At 42.1% G+C, this 21,397-nt stretch overlaps 2 protein-coding genes across 2 annotated transcripts; one reads left to right on the forward strand and one right to left on the reverse strand.

Moving 5' to 3' along the window:
• Nucleotides 1–1,933: 1,933 nt before the first annotated feature.
• Nucleotides 1,934–5,298, reverse strand: drc3 (dynein regulatory complex subunit 3; the record flags this gene model as incomplete). Its single annotated transcript, XM_079233632.1, has 12 exons — nt 1,934–2,029; nt 2,139–2,270; nt 2,636–2,762; nt 3,016–3,101; nt 3,420–3,551; nt 3,648–3,849; nt 3,889–4,004; nt 4,131–4,211; nt 4,381–4,527; nt 4,673–4,839; nt 4,983–5,099; nt 5,175–5,298. 12 exons carry the CDS (start codon nt 5,296–5,298, stop codon nt 1,934–1,936), a joined length of 1,527 nt encoding a protein of 508 aa, XP_079089758.1.
• A 775-nt stretch (nt 5,299–6,073) lies between these two features.
• Nucleotides 6,074–21,102, forward strand: tom1l2a (target of myb1 like 2 membrane trafficking protein a). The gene is made up of 16 exons (XM_079233289.1): nt 6,074–6,157; nt 10,571–10,655; nt 11,888–11,966; nt 12,408–12,557; nt 12,674–12,808; nt 12,893–13,060; nt 13,317–13,433; nt 14,275–14,408; nt 15,023–15,065; nt 15,912–16,083; nt 16,398–16,512; nt 17,060–17,135; nt 18,023–18,097; nt 20,163–20,222; nt 20,753–20,789; nt 20,882–21,102. The coding sequence occupies exons 1-16, from the start codon at nt 6,106–6,108 to the stop codon at nt 21,025–21,027; spliced, it is 1,644 nt and encodes a 547-aa protein (XP_079089415.1). The 5' UTR covers nt 6,074–6,105; the 3' UTR covers nt 21,028–21,102.
• Nucleotides 21,103–21,397: the final 295 nt, after the last annotated feature.

Here is a 21,397-nt window from a genome sequence, read left to right on the forward strand (position 1 = left end):
TAACTTTATGGCTCAGAGCACCAGCGCTGGACAGAGGACGGGTCCTGACGGAGGGTCTATCAAATCCCCCGAGCGCCCCAAAACTTTGCCCAATCGTGTAAGCTGTCCATGGACCGACTGCCGAGGAGGGACTCACTCTGCAACGTTTCACTTCAGACTCCAACTACCGTGGAGTGCATTGGCTGGAAACTGGTGCTTGGCCTGAGCTACGCTCGTATTGGTTAATGTACTCCGAGTGCATTCTGGGAGTTGTATTCACAGCACAACCAGAGCCGTGCCGAGGGGAGGACCGCGTCAACGTCAAAAGTTCAAAACGCTGAACGATTGTCACGTGACTCACGAAGACTTCAGCTAGTTCCAGGAAGTAGCAGTACTAGTAATTTGCTTGTGTGATTATTGGTACAATTCTGTCGAGACTGAATTGAGATTTTGGATAAATAGTAGTCAATTTACAATAATTTATTAAAACAGATTTTTTTAAACTGTAAGAGCTTGTCAGTTACCTGCCTTGTTGACATATTTTAGGCCAAAGTTCCCTTGTTTAAAGGAACAGAGTGAGATTTAGGGACATTTAGCAGTGAGGTTGCAGATTGCAAGCATAAATAGTACTCAATTTACAATAATTTATTAAAACAGATTTTTTAAAACTGTAAGAGCCTGTCAGTTACCTGCCTTGTTGACATATTTTAGGCCAAAGTTCCCTTGTTTAAAGGAACAGAGTGAGATTTAGGGACATTTAGCAGTGAGGTTGCAGATTGCAAGCAACAACAAACCCCTCCATTCATCCCTCCCTTTCCAAAAGTGTCAGAGAACTATGGTGGCCCTCTGGTCAATATATAGGTATCTCTATGATGTTATTACTACAATGAGCGACTCCTATCAATACTTATCAAATAACTGCTTTTAAAAACACATATAGAATTCTAAAACCAAATACTCTCAGAACAGAAAAATGGCAAGTTTTCTTGTTGTGCTTGTGTAAACATAGCGGTGGTGGATAAGGGACTGCGGACAAAGCCAATTTAATTGTTAAACAAATGTATTAATCAAATATCTGCTTTTTACTTGCAAATGTTTAATTACACTAACAGTAACGAGCGAAGGCAGCTGGGAGAGCTTGTCCTGCAGCAGAGACGGGATGATGGTGTTAAAGGCGGAGCTGCAACAGAATCCACAAACAGAATCCTGGCATAGCTTCCTGAGGAGTCCAGATGCTGGAGTATGAAGTGGAGGTCCTGTGTCTACAGACCTGTTGGCTCTGTAGGCAGAAGGGTTCAAGAGTGGGCTATGAGGGTTTTGAGGTGGGACAGAACAAGGCGCTACAAAGACTTCATCACCATGAGTTAGGGCGACAGGCCTGTAGGGATAAAATCCTGTGATCCTTGTTTTTTTTGGGGACAGGGTTGTGGGTGGAGGCCTTGAAGCAAGCTGGTATGTGGCATGTCTCCAGTAAGGGTGTTGAAAATGTCTGTGAACCAAGGAAACAGCTGATCAGCTTCATGGTGGAAGGAGAGACTTAATTAGCTTATTTTATCATTTAATTTTTATCATTTAATTTCCAAAAACACATATTGTATATTTTTATTTTCGGCTTTTGGTCTGCACTCTGTGCAGAGTTGCTTTTGATGTTATTCTTACTATAGGTGTACCACATTGATCCTAAGCATGTGGAAGCAGGGGAACAAGGGAAGACACTGAAACAATATAAAGATCATTGAAAAACATTTTTCAACCTAAAAAATATGCCGCAAGAAACAGATAAACAATTATAATTATTATGTTTTTATTGTGTACAAATGAAATTCTAAAAGACAAATATGTTTTACTTTAATTTGGTAAAGTTGTTCAGTCGGGTTGAATACATGTCTTGTTCCATTTTATTAAACCAAATACATAGACAAACTTTGCGGGGTAAAATGTTTAACAGATGATGCTACTGTGAATCTTCCAACTGCTCCAACAAATGGTCCGCGTATCTGTGGATGTCTGAGATTCGCATGCGATTCCGCTTAAGTTCTTTCTCTTCAATCTGTAATTACCCGTAAAGACAAAAAGCAAACGATATCAAGACTGTAAAATACAGGAGAGAATTGCGTCATCCATATAAAAATATAAATTGGGTAACTTCAGCTCTCTACCCCTTTAACGAGAGCAACCTTCCAGGCATCGGCACGTATCATCAGCTGTGTCTCTCGGTCATGGATTTTCAGCAGGTGGTTGTCGTGGCTTGTGGCCAGTGCATCCATCACAATGTCTTTGTCCACAAGAAGCTACACAGAGACAACAGTGAACAGCTGAGGACACTGACAATGGTAATTAACCATGTCCCAACCTCGTCTGACCTGTTCAGGTTAATCTCCGTCATCTCATGTCAGGCTAATCTCTTATTATTCTGCTATATCTGCAATAATATACAGTATATACTTCATTACATATGTTACACTAGCAGGATGTGGAGACACTCATTGTTTTGGGTGGGTTTAATTTCTTAATTTTGGTCACAGTTCAGTTATCTCTGAGATTAAATAGATCAGAACTGAGAGAGAAGTCGTTGATAGTATTTTAATAACAGTTTAACTATTCTATCCTATATTTAGGAGATATGCCGGTTTGGTCTAAAGGGGATAACACTCACCATTTGATCATGATCTGGCCTGTCCTCCTCCCGGTTGTCCTTAGCCACATTCTCCAGAGTTGCTGCCATCACTTGCACATTCTCATGATAATTATCCTCCAGATCCCGACATTGTGCAAATGTACCACTGTGTTATGGAAAGTCTAAACTAAATTATCACTAATTTTGCACTCAAACTCTGTGTGTGTGTCACTGTGACATCTCAGACGATGACGTCTCCACATGACTCGATTAGTGACCACTCAAAGCAGACTTTATTACATTCAAATTGGATTGGGAGCAAGTTGCATCACCAAATGAGGAAGTGCAGTAGCTTTACCCCGAGAACAGCAATGAACCAGTGTTAATGGAAATGATTGAAAGCTCTTCAGATGATGCACAATGAGAAAGGATATATGCCCTGAGCAGTTTCACTGAAGTTGCCAATCATGTCTGAGATGTTGATGTCCAACTTTTTGATGTTATCCTGAAATAAAACAGAAAGGGAAAAAAGGAACACTGTTTTTGACATGTAGATGTCAGGGAATGTATTCAATCTGTAGCAATGGAATCTATAATAAACTATGCAACATTATTTTAAATAAGAGAATTGAGAAGTGGCTTAAATGAAATGCCACACCGCATTTTCTCTGAATATTCTTTGTAACCAGATTGGAGGTGTTTCACCAAGTGGAGAAGGTGTACACACACACACACACACACACACACACACACACACACACACACACACACACACACACACACACACACACACACACACACACACACACACACACACACTGACCTCCAGCTGGCTGACCAGCTGAAACTCCAGTGCCATGAGGCTGTTACAGAGTTGGTTGATTTCCTCCTTGCAGTGGTTGATGTTGACCTTCAGGAGGTCCGGGGCTGATGACTGCTGCAGCTCCACCATCCTCTAGAAAGGTGGGAACACAAGAGACATCCTCATACTAATCGCAAAAAGCAGGTTTACTGCAGGTCTTTTGAAAACATTATGGTTCAAACGGCTCACCACTTTGCGTCGCTGCTCAAAATCTGTCAATATGTGCGATGCTTTCTGCTGGTAGTGCGTCACAGCCTCCTTCTGACCACTGAAGAAGGAGTTCACTTCTGTCTCTCTTCGCTTATGTTCTGCCAAACCTGTTTCAAATAACTGCATACACAGCTCCACCATTTGGCATTCCAATGTAAGTGTAGGATTAAGGAACATATTACTACTAATTCACCCGCATAGATTAAAAAGTGAAGACTACACAGGATATGTTTGAAGCAGATGAGCCGCTTCAGGCACACTGTGCAGAGCCTCTGGGTCGTCTTTGAGCATGCTCTTAAACAGGTCGGAGCCATTCAGGGCCTCCACAAAGGCATCCTGTGGGGAAGAATAACAGAACTCACACACAGTCTGTATTCAAAATTCTGAGTGCACAGTAGAAAATAATGTTGAGGATTCTACTACCGTGTATAATCTGATTTGAGCTTCCTGGTTTTGCTTAACCTCCTCAGCTTGTTTCTTGTGCAGCTCCTCACGTTTGATCTTGTCGAGGACATAGCTGTATTTTATAGATGCTTCATTTTTCTGTACAGAGACACATGCGATTCAGTGATGCAGTATCAACTCTGCAAATTGTAAATAGCTGTGTGGGATTTCCAAAACGAACGGTCATTGTCATGTTTTAAAAGAAAAGGATTTATAAAAAATGCTTAAAAGGGAAAGACACTAGATTGCAAACACACTCTATACTTACGGTTTTCTCGTCAAGTAATCTGTAGTCCAGGCATGGCAAATTTGGAAAGTATGCTGCGATGGAAAGTTTGTAATCGTCTACCTGAGAGACAGGATTTCCATATAGGTTGACGGTGAACATGTTCTTGAACTTCCTGAGATAGAGCACCTTTAAAATGCAGGGTGTATTAGATCATGTCAACATTATGTAATGTTATATTCTGAGAATGCAAAACACAAATGTTGCATAATACTTGCAGTACAGCATGAAATGACACAATGTGTGAAAGATCTATGCAAAAAACTCTTGTTACATTGTCCAACTGTCCAATTAGGTTGTTTGCGATGAAGAAATGAGTGAGTTTCTCAAGTGTGTCCATGTTTTCAATGACAGAGATTCTGTTGTTGGACAAATTGAGCACTTCAAGCTTCCGCAGAGACCGCAGACCCTCGATTTTCTCAATGCTGTTGAATGACAGATCTGAAAGACACATTCAGAATGACTGTAATTATGAATGGTGGTGTCTGCACTCATATTTAAAGATGTTCTCTACATCTTTGCCAATACATGCACCATTATTGCTGAAAGCATGAGCCGAATATACATAAGACGCTTCATCTTACTAAGCCATGTTAGATTAATCAGACGGTCCAGGCCCTCGATCTTCTCTATGAGGTTGCTGTTCAAATCCAGTCTGGCCAAAGATGTGAATTCCCATAAGTGGTCAATCATCAGGATGTCTGTAAACAAACAACATTTATACATGAACCCATACACATAGACATTCATTTTTTAAATTTTTATTTCCTTCTCACTTCTGTATTCCAGTCGTAGTTTAAGTATTTCATTGAAGTGGATTCCTTCCGCCTTGACAATAAGTCCAACCTGATCCTGAGCAGCTTGCTCCACTATCGCCTTCTGTAGCATCTTCTCATCCATCACATTCTCCTTTTCCATCTAAATGAATAAACAGATTATATATTGTGATTTTTTATCTTATTTGATGATGCTAAACAACAAGAAAACACATTTGATGGTGTAACAGCTAAGATTATTTTAACTAGATGATTTTTAACAGAATGAATGAATGAGTTTACCAGACAAACATTAACTAACTAAATTTACCTCCGACAATCACAAAATCCAGCGTGAGCTAAACAAGTTTTATTTGTTCCAGAACTCGACAACGTCATCCAACGTTCCCTCTGGTGTTGACACACTGTTACATAGCAACCGGCTGACTTCAAGCTGCGTTCAAGTACTTTAGAGGGGTTAATATAATATACACGTTTAACTTAAAATATATACTTGCTCAACTATGCATATAATAAAAATACAACTTAAAATAATGGTTAGCCATGATGACACTAAGATTTAGTGCACTGTTGTTTTCTTTTGGTTAAACCTTTTCAGAAGAACAATGTGGGCTTATTTCCGGTCAGTCGTATATTTATGTTCTAGATATATTCAGAGGATGAATGCTTGAGTGCATTTTTTTTGTATTGTATTTTCGGGAATTTATACACAATTATTACGGCGCGCTATCAAGTAAAATACATGTTCATATATATAACAAGGTTTGTTGAACATAGCTGCAGCTGCTAAATATGACGGGCATTGATTTCAACCAATTGCGTTAAACCCTCAATCGTATGGGCCAATAGCATTCATCTGTGGGCGGGGCTTATCCGCACCACCTCCGGGCCTCATCCTCTGTCACTCCCGAGCGGATTGTTTGTTGTCAAAATGGAGTTCTTACTTGGAAATCCGTACAGCACTCCCGTGGGCCAATGTATAGGTACGTTAGCCTCTAAGTCATTTATTAGAGATGTGGTACTTCCCGCCATCGAACATAATTTGAATTTGGGCATACATTTGGTGTTTTACTACTCGGGTTTACGGTACGAAAATAGCGAGCTAGCGAGCATCATCGCAGCCAAACGTCATCTTAGCTTTTAGCTAGCTAGCCTACCTAACTTAGTCCGCTATAAGCACAAGTGCACTACGGCCACTCACTATCCATGTATGTAGACGACATTAAATGACAGGGAATGGCACGGGTTACGTCAGTGTCGTGACATGGCTTAAAGTGTCTGGCAGAGCCTGAGCCAAGTTCAGTATTTCCTTAGTTGCTGACCAAGAGTTGGCCCCTCTGCTTGGTCAGCCTGGTCTATGACCAAGCGTGTATCTTTGCGTTTTGCTCTTTGTTTGTAAACCTGCTCTGGGATAAACAACCTCTGACCCAGAACAGTTGTCATCAATGCTTTTCTGTGCGTTTATTGTGACAAAATGATAGAAATTATGAGAATATATTTCCTGTGAGATGTGTTTGGTCTGTGAATGAAAAATTGTAGTCTGGGTGCAACCATTTAGTTGTTCTGTTCTGTCGTCGTTAACATAGGCTCATAGGCTCATTGATGATAACGGGTTTTCTCTCAATAGCCTGAATATCACCTTCCTTCCCCAGTACACTTTGTAACAACACAATCATTACTTGTCTGTCCCTTATTACATTCCTCACCTTTGGTTCTCACAGATTCTTTCCTACCTTGACTTGACTCCTGTTTAACTTTGCTTGACTCTAATAACATGTACCCTCTTTATTTTGAATTTATTTCTAAAGCCAGTGTTAACGCAGTTGTGTAAGTGACCCAAAATAAGTTAAGCAGCATTACCTAATGTTTAGTTAGGTTTGCAACTATGCGTATTTACGTCCTTGCAAAACAGATGTGGAACAAACATAATTTGTCACAGTGTAGATTTGTGTTTACCTTTCAGTGAATGCAGCAGCTTCACAGAAGCATTGGTTGATTACATATGTTCTATCAGTGGTGCTCTTTCATACATAAGGGCTGGTCCATGTAGATGATTTCTCATGTTGTTACCTAATCTGTTTTTCAGTTCCTAATGATATAAAGTAGATAACCATGCAATCATCAAGCTCCTTAGTGCAGAAAAGTGTAGAAAGCTTGGAGGCGGGATGTCTATGGGAGTTGGAGGGCCTTTGAATTGCCGACTGGCCTGAGTGAGTGTTGTCCTTCACCCACTGATCAGCTGCTTTGTGCCATGTCATTCACAACGGCCCTCAGCTACCAACTGAGCGGCGTCTCAATCATTTAGTTTCTAGAGGTCCTTCTAGGTCATACCGTGGTTTGTAGGCAGCGCTACTTGAATTTCCCCATTTCACAGAGACGGCTATATCTCCAGCTTGATCTCTCCGGTTGAGTTGCTGCACTGCACCGAGTTGTACAGCCGGCTGTCTGTTTGGCTGTTGCGGTGGTATTGTACACCACAGCGGCAGGGCGAAGGATCAGCTTACCTGAAACATTCAGAGAGATCGACATAACAGATGCTGAGGGATGCATTGTGAGCTATTTCATTTCCTAAGTGACTGAGAAGGTGGTGGAGGGGTTAGAGGTGGTGACTTAATGTTCTCCTCCTCCTCATTGCAGTCTGTCAGTGAGTGAGTGGTATTGGCAATGTAATAGTGCATTCACAGTTCAACTGCATGTTTGAAACTAAATACATTTTAATGCACCATGAATGGAGAAAATACAATAAAAGTTTTAATGAAGCACTTTTTGTCTGGGAATCTGATGAGCTTTGAAGGGCTGCCTATTTGTCAGTATGCCATGTTATCTTTTCATACATCTCTAGTATCCCTTTACTATTTTATAAGATAAGAATCCTAAGAATTTCTTCCACCATTTGACTGGACAAAGTTCCTCTGAATGTTGGTTAATACTATGCTAAGGAGTTCTGTACATGACCAGAGTTTGAAGCCATTTTCAATATTTAGGCGACCAACCTTTGACCTTAGCAGCGATTGTCGAACGTTCAAGGTACTTAGTGGAGGAAAAAGTGGGCGAAGACAGAAGACAATAACAATTTAGAAATGTTTCAGTAAAGGAAGAGTCTAATAAAGGATAAAGGAACATGTTGAGGGGGGGCCAGGATGGGGGAACGATTTGTGGCTTTGTTGGCAGTGGATGGTACAGCCTGCCACCGTTACAGCCATGTGATCGACTGGCTTCACTGGTCGATTCCCAGGACCGGGTGGATAGACAACCATGAATGAATGAATGAATGCACTCAAAGGGCTTTTCACTTCATTAGCAAGGCTCTCATTGTTCAGCATCGTTCCAGCTCATTTCACAAGGAGAGATTAGTTTTTTTTTTTTCTTGTCTCTTTCCTCCTCTGCCACCTCGTGCTCAACCCTGTCTTGACCTGACAATCTATTAACGAGATTACTTGGGATATCCCAATGGTGGTAGCTGGTTTAGTCCACCAGACTTATGCCTTATGTGCAGACTAACACAAGACACAGCACAGTGTTTATCAATGCTGCTCATGTTTAAATTCACAAACAAATTATTAATGTGTTTGTAGGTGTGACTCAAGAGTTAAAGAAAAAAAGAAGGATGCCTGTCTCTCGGTGCTTGCCCAGTCTGTGACAAGTTGATTATAGATGGGAGATGGAGCATGAATAAGTCATGGCTGTCTGGCATGTTCAATGTTGAGCCTCCCAAAAGGAAGGCACACGGCCCAGTGAGAGGCTCTTGGCCCGGGCATGACAGCCTGCTCAGGGCCTCAAGGGCTTCAAGGAAAAAAAAGTTCCTCCTGTCCAAGCTCAAGAATCGTCTAATGGGAATCTATGAGCGTCAGTCACAGGGACTCGGTCACAGGGATTCGGTCACAGCTCACTCCGGTAGAAAACCTTTTTCTGTTTTGCTGTGAAGTTGACAAGCAATCCTGAAAAATATAAGCTTTCACTGACATGATGGATGGATTCAGGGGACAGCAGAGGAAGGAGGAGACGGAGCGAGAAACACAGTGATGACTGCAAAATGCTAATAAATAGGGTGAAGTTTAAAAGCCTTTGTGGCTTTATTTTCTTCAGCTGATATACCAGTTATGAGCACACAGCTGTTATACCAGTTATGAGCACTGTTATACCAGTTATGAGCACACAGCCACGTCTCACCCACAGCCATCTCTCTAGCTGACTGTTTGGTTCCTTTAATCCAGTTGAAGCAACAGGTGTTGAATAATAATTAGTTTCATGAGAGTTTTTATCCCAGCCCTTCTGATAGATGAGTTTCCAGTAGGTCCGTCCACACCTCATGAAGAATAACTATAAACAAACAAAGCATGTTCACCTCAATTTACAATAGCTATACATTTATTTTGTGGTTTTATTATATTATTATTTGGATTATAATGTTACGTTATTCTTGATAAAACCAGAACAAAATACATCCAAGCAAGACCTGAAAAAAGAGGGATATTTTCTGAAGGATTCATTTTTCAAAGTTAGAACAGTTTGTTTAGCTCACTAGTTTGAAGTGGGCATCTCTGCCAGTTAAAGGTGACGTCACGTACTGTGCACCAATCAGAATTCAGCAACATCTTTCTGGTGATAGGTAGTGGGGTTGTTTGGTTGCTGTCAATCAAATGTAATCAAACAACTTCCACACAGTCCTACTGGAGCAGATTAGCTGAGTGTTGAAGACTTTTTTTTAATTTACTTTAATCTATGATTATTTAGTTATTGCATTCATAAATATAAATGTTACAGAGAAAAAGGATTACATAATAAATTAAGTTTAAGTGTGGGAAAAAATGTTTGGCTGATTGAAGAAAGACATTAGAGAAAGAGAGATTGCTCACTAAAGTCTGTCACCGCATGCTGACTTGCTTACACAACAGTTTTTACTTTCGATGTTATGTAAACCATGGGCCGCTTTAATTAGTCTGCATCGACTTTAGCACAGGCGACAAACCGAGCCTGACCAGAACTCAGCTCTATGCTGACTAGTGAGACAGCTGGCAGGGTGTAAACAGTGGATGAGGTATTCACAATAAAATGTACTTCAACTAAAACTCAACTATCTGCAGGCAGTCGTGTATATTATTGTCTGCATTTGAACTCCTATTATGTCAGGATGTAAACAATGGCAGGTTTGTGTAAAAAACCATCAGCTTCCGGTCTCACAACACATGTAAATGAAATACAAAGGTTTTCTTAATTTGTGTGTTATTCTTGTGTCGACTAATCTACAGTGAAGACTGTAATGAAGTAAACTCAGGGCTTGTTTACATGTTTACATTTACTTCTAGGGCCACTGCCACCCACCGAATGAAAGGCACAAACAAAATTATGGGGGAACTGAAAAAATAAATAACATTTTTTTGTGTGTTTTCCTCCAGAGCGGGCCACAGATGGAGGCCTACAGAATGAGGACTGGACCCTCAACATGGAGATCTGCGATATCATAAACGAGACAGACGAGGGGTAAGCTTCATCTACAAGTTAATCATTGTTGGGTTAGAATTTGCTTCTTCAGCAGTTTCTGGTTTCTGAACTGTTCAGTCCCATAACTTAATGGATCTGTCATTGTTTTGTCACACTGGCTGACTGAGAGACTCAATACACTGACTTCCACTGTGCTTCACCAACAGACACCACACCACAGAAAGCCTTTTGTTTCCTGTAGGTGTCACTGACTGACTGAATTCGTATGTCAGCCTTCTGCATTAAAACAGTTATAAAACGCAATGTCGATTCTGCATCTTTTGTGGGACCACAAGTCGCAACAAAAACACATAAATGGCCTAGTTTGCATTTTGTTGTTGCTCCTATTAGTATTAATATTAATTTAAACAAAAATCTTTATCTGCCTTCTCTAGAATTCACGAATGTTTCTTTTTATAAGACAATATCTGCTCCAGATTGGGCTTCGCATTGAAGCATATAATGGTGAGCTAAAATTGTAATGTCACTTGCGGTTATGCATCCAAGAACAAGTTGTTGGCGCACCTACAGTAAGGCACAATAATCTGACGTTTTTTTAAATGGAATCGTCAAGGGATTCCAGCCAATATAGTCGTTATGCAGAGAGTGTTTATTTTTTTCATGAGGAATAATGGAATCTGTCTTTTTCCATTTTTCCTCAACACTTTCTCTTTTCTCCCCTGCTTTTCACATTCTTCATGCCTACACACACTCATTGTCTTGGTATGAAACATGGGGCCCTCTCTGTTCCACTCAGACACGCACGCACGCGCACACACACACACACACACACACACACACACACACACACACACACAGTGTGGTTCGAGGAAGCTATTCGACTTTGTGCGCCATCTTTATCCATTTCTGTCTCCTTCAGCTCCCTCATTAAAACACATTTATCATAGCTCATGAAGGAGTTTATAAAAGCGTATTACGCCTCATCTGCAGTGAAGAGGCGGGCAGTGTGTGGCAGAAAGCCAACCTGACGTCTTATCACATGGACAGCTTTGTTCTTGCCTCCAGGGAAAGCCGTCACTCAGAAAGAAAAGAGGGGAACAGATGGTGTGACGGCACTTCTCTGTCTTCGTCAAGCAGCTACGCTGACAGACTGACTGGCATCTGTTATTGTGGCACAGAAAATAATTCATTCCAACAAAGTCAAAGATGTTTTGCCTACTCTCAGCTCGGGTGCTTAATCCAGCTGTGTCTTCGCTGTTGTTTCCCTGCAGGCCAAAAGACGCCATGCGGGCACTGAAGAAGAGACTTGGGGGCAACAAGAACTACAGAGAAGTGATGCTGGCGCTAACTGTGAGGAGTTCTGAGCTTTTTTTCTTCTTTTCTTTTTCCGTAAAACTGGCATATAAACTTCACCAGAACAAGTTCTTGTTGCTTTTCCGTGTGTAGGCCACATTAAAAGATTGCACTTGGCATAAAATCTGGACCCTTCCGGGTCTTGTGTTCTTGGTCAATTTATTCCACTCTGTCTCATCCTGGCCACCGTCAAGGTTGTGCATTTCTGTCTTATATCGCTCATCTTTCATGTTGTTCACGGCAGCCATGCCTTTTGAGCTGTGTTCGTATCATCCCACATCTTTGATAGCTCTGCTCGTTAAAAGCACCTGTGCGTGATGAAAGCGCTCTTGACGGAGAAGTCTTCCTTTTTTTTTTTCTCAAACTTTTCTGCTTTCCAGTTTGTTTGTTTTTTAGCCAGTCTTCTGTCTCTGTGTTTAATCTTCTCCCTCTCTGCAGGTTTTGGAGACATGTGTGAAAAACTGCGGTCACAGGTTTCATGTCCACGTGGCCACCAGAGAGTTCATCGATGGTGTGTTGGTCAAAATCATCTCCCCCAAAACCAATCCTCCAACCATCGTACAAGACAAAGTACTGGCGCTTATACAGGTATTGGAGCTATTTGTGTTGTCGAGTTCCTTGACCATTCGTTTTTCTTTTTGTGTTAAGGATTTGCCAACAGGGCAGGATGAAAAACAATGTGTGTGTGTGTGTGTATTTGGCAGGCATGGGCCGATGCCTTCAGGAGTTGCCCCAATCTAACTGGTGTGGTCCACATTTATGAAGAACTGAAGAGGAAAGGCATTGAGTTCCCAATGGCAGACCTGGATGCATTGTCTCCCATCCACACACCACAGAGGGTGAGCAGGAAGAAACACACACACAGCGTAAACACGCATGTATATTCACAATGCAGCATCCTTAGGGGTATTTCTTTCTTCCAGGGTACAGCAGAGGTGGACCCGGCCATGATCAAGTACCTAGCCCCGGTCTCACCCTCCGTCGGGCCACCTAATCCTGCCCCGATCCCGATCCCGACCCGGGCCCCGACCCCTGCATCTGCCACAGAGGCTGCCCTCATCCCCAGCCCCATCACAGCTACCCCTGAACAGGTGAGGGGCTTCAGCAGCAACATATGACCCCAAACATTTGACTTTATGCTGCACCTGTGAAACTTTATGTATTTATTTTCACCAGTCTGTCAATAAAGCAGATTTTTCCAGACTTTAGCAATTAAACTCTGAAGTGCATATAGATTAAAGCAGATTACTGGACATCATGACCAACTCAACGACTGCTTGTGAGAACATCTGCAGCACGGCTGATACTGAATGTGTCCTAATGACCTCTGACCTTCTGTGCTTTCAGATCGCCCGGCTGCGCAGTGAGCTGGACGTAGTGAGAGGAAACACCAAAGTCATGTCCGAAATGCTAACAGAGATGGTCCCTGGGCAGGAAAATGCCTCTGACCTAGAACTGCTTCAGGTAAGAGGCGCATAAATGCATAATGAGCTCTACTGTATTAAACATTTTCATCACAGTGAAATATAACAGAAATAAATCTGACTTTTTAATGTGGATTTTGAGTTAAACAGGTAAATGAGCAAGTAAAGTTGTAAGGGTCTCTAAAGTTATATAAATGAATACAGCCTCAGGCAAGCTAATTAAATATGAGTTCCCAACCCACTAAAATATGTTAATTCAGAAAGCAGAAAGCTTTCCAACATGGCACGTCCACTGTTAAGCGCTGGAATTATTTCCAACCACCAGGGGGAGTAGTGCTTTTAGTTTTCAGTGGAAACGCTCAACTCGCACATAACATATCAAGAGCCGGTTGGCTGTGGGCAAATTCTTGGAATTGGCAATTAACTAGTCGTAGAGAAACTCATGCAGAGTTTAATCTCCTCAGAGCAAATCCACTCAGGTATGTGTGTCAGTTTAAAGGATCTGGCTCTGTGCTAAGATTCCCATTCCAGTTGTGATTGTCAGGTGCTACTTTCTTTCTTTCTTTGTTTCTTTCTTTCTTTCTTTGTTTCTTTCTTTATTCCCCCAGCTGCTAAAGAAAAAACATTCACAGATTCTTAAGCTTTTTTTTTTTTAGAGAAACAAATATTTCTGTCTTTCTCAAAATTGATAATAATTTGCTTCTCTATATCAGAATCAGAACCATTTATTGCCTTGTATGTTTTCACATACAAGGAATTTGTCATGGCGAGTAGTGCATAACATTAAACAATAAACAGTCTCACTCTTTCGCTGTATGTTTCCATCTATTCATTCGTCAATGAATCTATTGATCAATCTGTTGTCGTGCCGATCTCTCAAGGAGCTGAACCGAACATGCAGGGCTATGCAGCAGAGAGTGGTCGAGCTGATTTCACGGGTCTCTAATGAGGAAGTGACTGAGGAGCTGCTCCACGTCAACGACGACCTCAACAACATTTTCCTCCGATATGAGAGGTAAGGTTAATCAAACGCTCAATCAGAATTAGCACAACAAGGGCTTCAGAAGAGGGACGTGTGCGCACATTCAAGCAAAAAATAATCAAGTGCGAGAAAGAAAAACATGCTGATTGTCTGTGATGTAAGGTGACCTTGCGTGCGATGAAGGGCACCGTTATACAACAATTATTATTATTATTATTAACTGTTTTTAATCATCTTGGATATTAATACAATGTCTGCCTGCATCTAGTTCTGCCAACATAACTAGATGTTTTAGCCCAATGTGTGAGATGAAGACTTGGTCCAATATGTTAAATAAATAAGCCATTGATTCTTGCAGGAACATTAAAACAACTTTTGTTCAAACTTTAGCTGTAATTAGACCCCAGCGTGCCAAAGAAACATACATTGTTGAGAAAGCATGCTCAACGCAGATTTAATAAAATGTTTGCAATTTCAAACACCACAAAGTTACGACGCTTGTGTGAAGACGCGATCCTTTTAAACATTCTGCGGCTTCAAACTGGTAACATGTCTCTTTCAAGAGGGTTCTGAAGATGAAAGATGTGTAAGCGTTTGAACCCCACAAAGCTTGTGGTAAAACATTTAAAGGTTTTTTGTGCTCCCAGGTACGAGAGGTACAGGTCGGGTAGAGCCGCTCAGAACAACGGGGTGAGTACCATCAACACAGTCTGTGTTCAAAGAGCAGAAATCAAACCCAATACTCCCTAAGGATCGCCTGTTTTGTTTTGGCATCTGCAGTTGCATCACCTGTGGTAGTTAATGATGCCATGAGGGGTGGTTCAGACAAATCCTTCCACATAGCCATTTTTGTGTGGGAATTATGTATTATAATGTATAATGGCATCCACAATCCACTGTGGAATTAACCCATAATGCAAGTGGATGGCATTCTTAGCTTCATCAAAACTGGAAGAGCAAAGCAGAACAAGTCCCAATCTGCTATTTAGAGTGTACATTTGCCAGTACCAGTGATTTGCCAGAGGGTTGGGGCATCTCTCACTTCATCCCACATAGCTGTTTGTGCATTCTGTTGATCTTTCGGTGTGCTCTGTCTGTTTGTGTTGTGGCCAGCTGATGGAGGCAAGTATGGTGCCAGTACCAGGTTCAATCCCAGCCAACGTGCTGGGATTGAACAGAGTGATGAATGTTAACACGTCTGCTAGATGGAGCTAAAGCGTAGACCCATCAGTAGCACTGCGTGAAGCTAGATACTAAATGTCCTTCCCTACCCTCCGTCCTTCTGTGTCACACATCTGAAGTCTTGTGCCAATAGTTATGTGACCCTCAGTGCTGTTCTTGTGCCTCCGATCCCCAACTACTGACCCTCAATGTTGTCTCAAATTGTATAAATAGTCGATTGTGTAGCATTTCAGTAGATACAATGTATTCTCTCTGTATACAAGGGCAAACGCTCATGTGCTTCCTTCATCTCAATTCTCCGCTTGAACTGAATTGTTGACGGCCTTCTCCTTTGCTCTCTGTGCTCCCTTTCAGATGTTGAATGAGGCCACAGCGGACAACCTGATAGACCTTGGCCCCGGCTCCCCTGCTGTGGTCACGCCCGGGATAAGCTCTAGCCCTCCACCCAAATCAACCGCCGGGGCCACTGCCTCCCCAGCCCATAACCCCACGACGGCCTCTCTTTCGTCTGCACTCGCTAGTATTGGTAAGAACAATCACGTACGCTCTCTCTTACCAGAGCTATAACATCCCTCCTCCCCAGTCTCTGCAGACGTGGCATTGGAGAAGCAGCAGAGTGTAAAAAAGATTCATAATCTGGCTACTAATGGAAAGTGAGCCCAGCTACATAACTCATTCAGTGCCAGCTCCCCTGTTGGTGTCTAGAAAGGCTCTGCATGCTGTTAAAGCTTAGATATTTAGCTGTTCTGAATCTTTCTTCATAATCCTCCATCTCTGCTTTCTCCTTCCTCTCCTCGCTCTTCCCCCTTTTCCTGCTCTCCTCTCGCCGTCCCTCTCCAGATGTAGCTTCAGACAGCATGAGCGGGACCCTGTCATCTCTACCGGGCCGCAACCAGGACGACTTTGACATGTTTGCCCAGACCAGGACCAGCTCTTTGGCCGAGCAGCGCAAAAAGTAGGTCAAGATTTCATTTTTCTTCAGGGGCAGCCCAGATCCTCATGTTTTTAATTATATTTTTGCGATAAAAGTGATACAGTAACGGCAAGGCACACAAGTTTCCATTTGAGAACAATGTGTGAAGTGAGATTTTCTCATCCTCGCTGCATCACTTTATTGTTGATTACTTTTCCTTCTCCAGTAGTATGGATTTGTTCCTGTTCTTGATGAATGCTGCATAATTGCAAAATGGTGTTTTGGGATATCTGGTGTCTCAGCGGTTCTCGCCAAATAAAACATCCCTGCTGGCCGGAGACCATTGATGCATTTCATTATCTTGTTTTTTCTCCACTGTGCTGCGTCATGAATATGAAATCTCTTACCATTGTTGCTGTTCTTGAAGAAAAAAATCCCACATAATGTGACCAGATATTTGACCAGATATTCATGAAATAAAATTCCATTATAATCAAAAGGTGTGACCATTGCTGATTATTAACTCTTTCACTGTTTTTGACCGTGTTTTTTCATACTCTTAACGCTGCTGTTTATGTTTTGTGCCCAGTTTAAAGTACGAGGACCCTCAGGCTCTGGGTAGCCTGGCCTCAGCTTTGGATGTGAGACAACAGAACACAGGAGGGGTGAGTACACTGATGCATGTAGTTTGAAACAGTGCTCACCCATATAGAGTATGGGTGCTGATGAGCCTCTCCCGTACCAGTCTGTCCTCAGCCCTTGGTCTCTCCCTGCATGTGATGGTCTGTGAGCCTGTATGTTCCACAGTCCAGTGCAGTGTTACTTAAACTTTGATCAAACAAAAGGGCGTAGGGTTGTGAATTGACTATTGCAATTACTGAATAGCTCAGATAAATATCTTGCAATGTGGAAACTGTTCAAGTGTTACGCGTGCCTTTTAAGTGTGTACTCAAAAGATTTTAAATTTTGAATACAAGTTTTAGCTGTTTTGTCTTTTTTTTTTTTTTTACTAAATTTTTCAAAACTCCCCCCTATCACTTTGTACACAAAAGCAAACTTCGATTTTTGTCGTCGCTCCTCCTGTCTGAGCACACATTGCAATATATTTGCATGGCTGTACTATGTACACAGACTATTCTGAACTGCCATACACAGACAGACACACACACACACACACACACACACACACACACACACACACACACACACACACACACACACACACACACACACACACACACACACACACACACACAGTGGTGATTGCACATACCACTTCTTTTTTTAGGTACGTCCGGCTCCCAATGCCTCGTACAGTGCTTTTACTTGAGGGAGTTTTATTCACCCCCCTCTTATTTTCCTCATTTTCATCTTTATGGAATCAACCTTTCACCGTTTTCTTAAGTTCTCACCTCTTTTTCTCCCCTATTAAATGACGTCTCTTGCATATTTTACTTCTCCTCTGTCTCTCTCTCTGCATTGTGTGCTATGCTGTGTTCGGGCGTGCTACATTTCTTCTCTTTTGTAAGGTGTTGTTCTGTTGTTGATTCAGCTGAGTGTAAAAGGGGATGATAACCCAGCAGATCAGGAGCTGCCCATAGACAGCTGGCTTATTACCCAAGGAATGGTGAGGACTCCATCCTCAGTGTGTCCTCCTACCCCTCCCTCGTGTCCACCGTCACCCCTGCTCTCAACCTCCTGCGGCATCATCCATAACCCTCATGAGCTGCTCTAATTTTTAGCCTCATGTCATTGCTCAGTCCTGGAATGCCCGAACAAGCCCATGTCAGGAAACCATGACCTAGTTTTTTCACCTCCATGTCAGTACAGATGTTGCACTCTAGTGTTGAGCAATATGATGATACCTTACAGGGATAGTTCAGATCTTTTGAAGTGAGTTGTTTGAGGTACTTATCCATACCGGTACTCAGTAGACGGTGGTTGGTACACGCCCAGTTTTGAGAAAACAGACCGGAGCAAAGCACTGTGCTGCTGTCGGCGGGGCAGCAGCTAAAGGTATATCTATATTGATCCATCTAAAAGAAAGACTCACCCAAAATATTTATCTTTAACTAAATCTATATTAGTTTAAGTGTATGCTATATTTAGGATATATTCACCGCTTGACTATCTCAGTATTAACTATTTAATTCATTGGATTCACCAAAAACATACATTATTTGGTATTTTATTGATAGCAGCAGTTTATTTATTTAATTTCCAGAAAACAATATTTATTGCTCCAGTGATATAAATTGACCTGTATAATGGTATAGGATATTATCCATATTGCCCACCTTCATTGCACTCCACTGACATGGGCGCTAAACCCATTTCTGATGCTTGCCTCCGTAATGCCGCACTTTATAGATGTGAAGTGCAGATACTTCTGCTACACAGCACGGTTAAATCAACAATGATGAACATTGTTAAAGTACTGATAACATATTATCCAAGCGTAACAACATGGATGGTGATCTGCTGTGTAGTGGAGAGTATTTGTCAGTTGTCCTCTAACGGTCTTTGGATCTTAAATAATACACTAGATGTAACTAACATCTCACCCTAACCAGAAATAGATCAACTAACGTAATGGATCAGTAGTTCTAATATTTCTAATACTAACAATTAAGTTAATATTTTGACTGAATATTTGAGTATATAGGATTACACTTTGAACTTTTTGAGCATTTTCTCTCCTGTTCAAGCAGCTGCATGTGTTTTCTTTTTCCTGTAAATGACTTTCACTCCCCTGGCCTTTTATTTTAAAAAGCTTCCTTCATTGCGTTAACTTTAATCTCCCGAGGAAACCCCATCTGCGTTGTTGTATAGCAGGGTCTCAGGAAAAGGTTTCTGTTTTCTCTATTAACGTTTGACACCGGTTTGATGTCAAATGTGGACTTTGACTTCACCAGACGTGGAAGACTTTTAAGAAATGTGTTTTAACAAAAAGCATGCAAGCATCTTTTGCAAATTTCCCAGAATGCTACTCATCATGGATGGACTCGAGCCACTGTGAAAGTTTCCTTTTTCAACGTCATATAATGCAACACACTTTCCTTGCAGTCCTGATTCACTGGGCCCGCTTGGTGCCCACACGAACATAAACGCAAACGCACAACCCTCCCACCCCCGACGTGGCGTCATTGCATCATCAGTCAACGCTCGCCACGCAGCGTTCGTGTGTGCAGTGTGGTGTGCTCCATATATGTGTATGCCGTGGGATTGCCCCGCCTCTCGACGGTCCCTGTGCTTTCAGCTTTTCCCAGCCAATCAATCTCTTAATCACGTTCAAGCGATTTGCTAATTAACTAATGATGTGGAATAATTAACGCTGCTGTGTGACATTAGTCGGCAGCTGTTAAGCCATGTCAGCGCTTCAGAACTAATGAGAACAATACACAACCTGGGAACTGCTGAAATCATTGAAGATAGCTGAGTAGCAGATTGTTGCACATGATAAAACAGTAAGAGCACAGACTTGAGAGGGGTTGAGTGTCTTTTGAGCAAATCTTTGTGTTCTCATTTTGATTTGTTTTCATTTCAACCATCTTCCTCTCCGAGCTTTTGGTGACACCTATTCTTGTTATTTATTTTTTTGTTTGTGTTACAATTATTTATTTTTTTGGGTGTCTTTCTGTTGTGTGGCTTCGGCGCTGCCCTCTTGGTTTGTCCATGGCTTTGCTCCATAGATCCCCGTATCGCAGTCCTCTGTCATGGATGACATAGAGGAGTGGCTCTGTGCTGACGTGGTGAGACTTCTTTACCTTGATTTATATCCTTTTCTTCTTTCTCTCTCTCTCTTCTCCCCTTTGTTTTGTTTTTCTCGATAGCGCATTTCATCCGTCTCATATAACTGGATACATTTGACTTTAGTTTCCTTTCACGCCACTTCCTTTCATTCACTCTAAACTAATGTGTTTCCACCAATGACTTGCATATAACAGTTTGAGGTTTGCTAACATAGTGCCAATGGTGGTCAAGTGAAAATGGGCGGTATGAGCTTCCTTAACATGTGCATGTGGAGGGCGTGGACTCAAAGGCTCAAGAAGGTTCCTTGTTGTCTTCACCTGTGAAAAGTGTGGAAGGATGATTGATGGATTCTTCATGCGCGACTTTGAATAGAATATGGAGTTTGTGTGAACTTGACAGGCATTTGACTTGCGTGATGCTTTTGTGTATCAGCATAACGCATTGCTGACTGTACTGTACTCTCAGGTTTATACTCCATTAATGATGCCAATTTGTGTACATTATCTGATTACTTTTCTCCTTTCAATAGAAAGGGGATGCGGCCGAGGAAGGGGTGACCAGTGAAGGTAAAGACTGATCACAGCTGCATGTGTACAGCTCCCACTAATGTGTGTGTGAAGTGGTGTTGTTCACCCTTTTATCAATCTGTTTCTTTCAGAATTTGATAAGTTCCTGGAGGAGCGAGCAAAGGCTCCAGACTCTCTGCCGTCTCCCCCAGAAGCTCACCCTGCTCACCCCGCTCGTACCCCCGCTGGCTCCCACAAGAAGGCTGAACGGACGGAGGACGCCCTCTTTGCCTTGTAAACTCTTCTCAGAGAACCACGGCCGCTCTCCGGGGGCATCTAAAGGTCCTCGCCCTCCATGATTCCTCCCTAACGGCCCCTCCAGTCCCTCGCTGACTGGCAGTGGTGTAGCAAGTGATCTCCACCCCCTTGTCATTCTCTTGCCTCGGTGTTGCTTTAACATGCAGAGGTCCAACATGTTTACTGCGCACGACTGCGTTGCGTTTTACTATATATGGATGTATTAATCCGTTCGTGTGGGATGTACTACTCGCAGCCCTACATCTCATTTGTAACGCACCACCAAAGGAAGACGAGCTAACTTGTCTGATGTGGTTTTAAAATGTGGTATATTACTGCGAGGTTAATGGAAAGAAGTCCACTGCAGGTTC

The sequence above is a fragment of the Taurulus bubalis genome (genome assembly GCF_910589615.1).
Source record: "Taurulus bubalis genome assembly, chromosome: 17".
Taxonomy (NCBI): Eukaryota; Metazoa; Chordata; class Actinopteri; order Perciformes; family Cottidae; genus Taurulus; species Taurulus bubalis.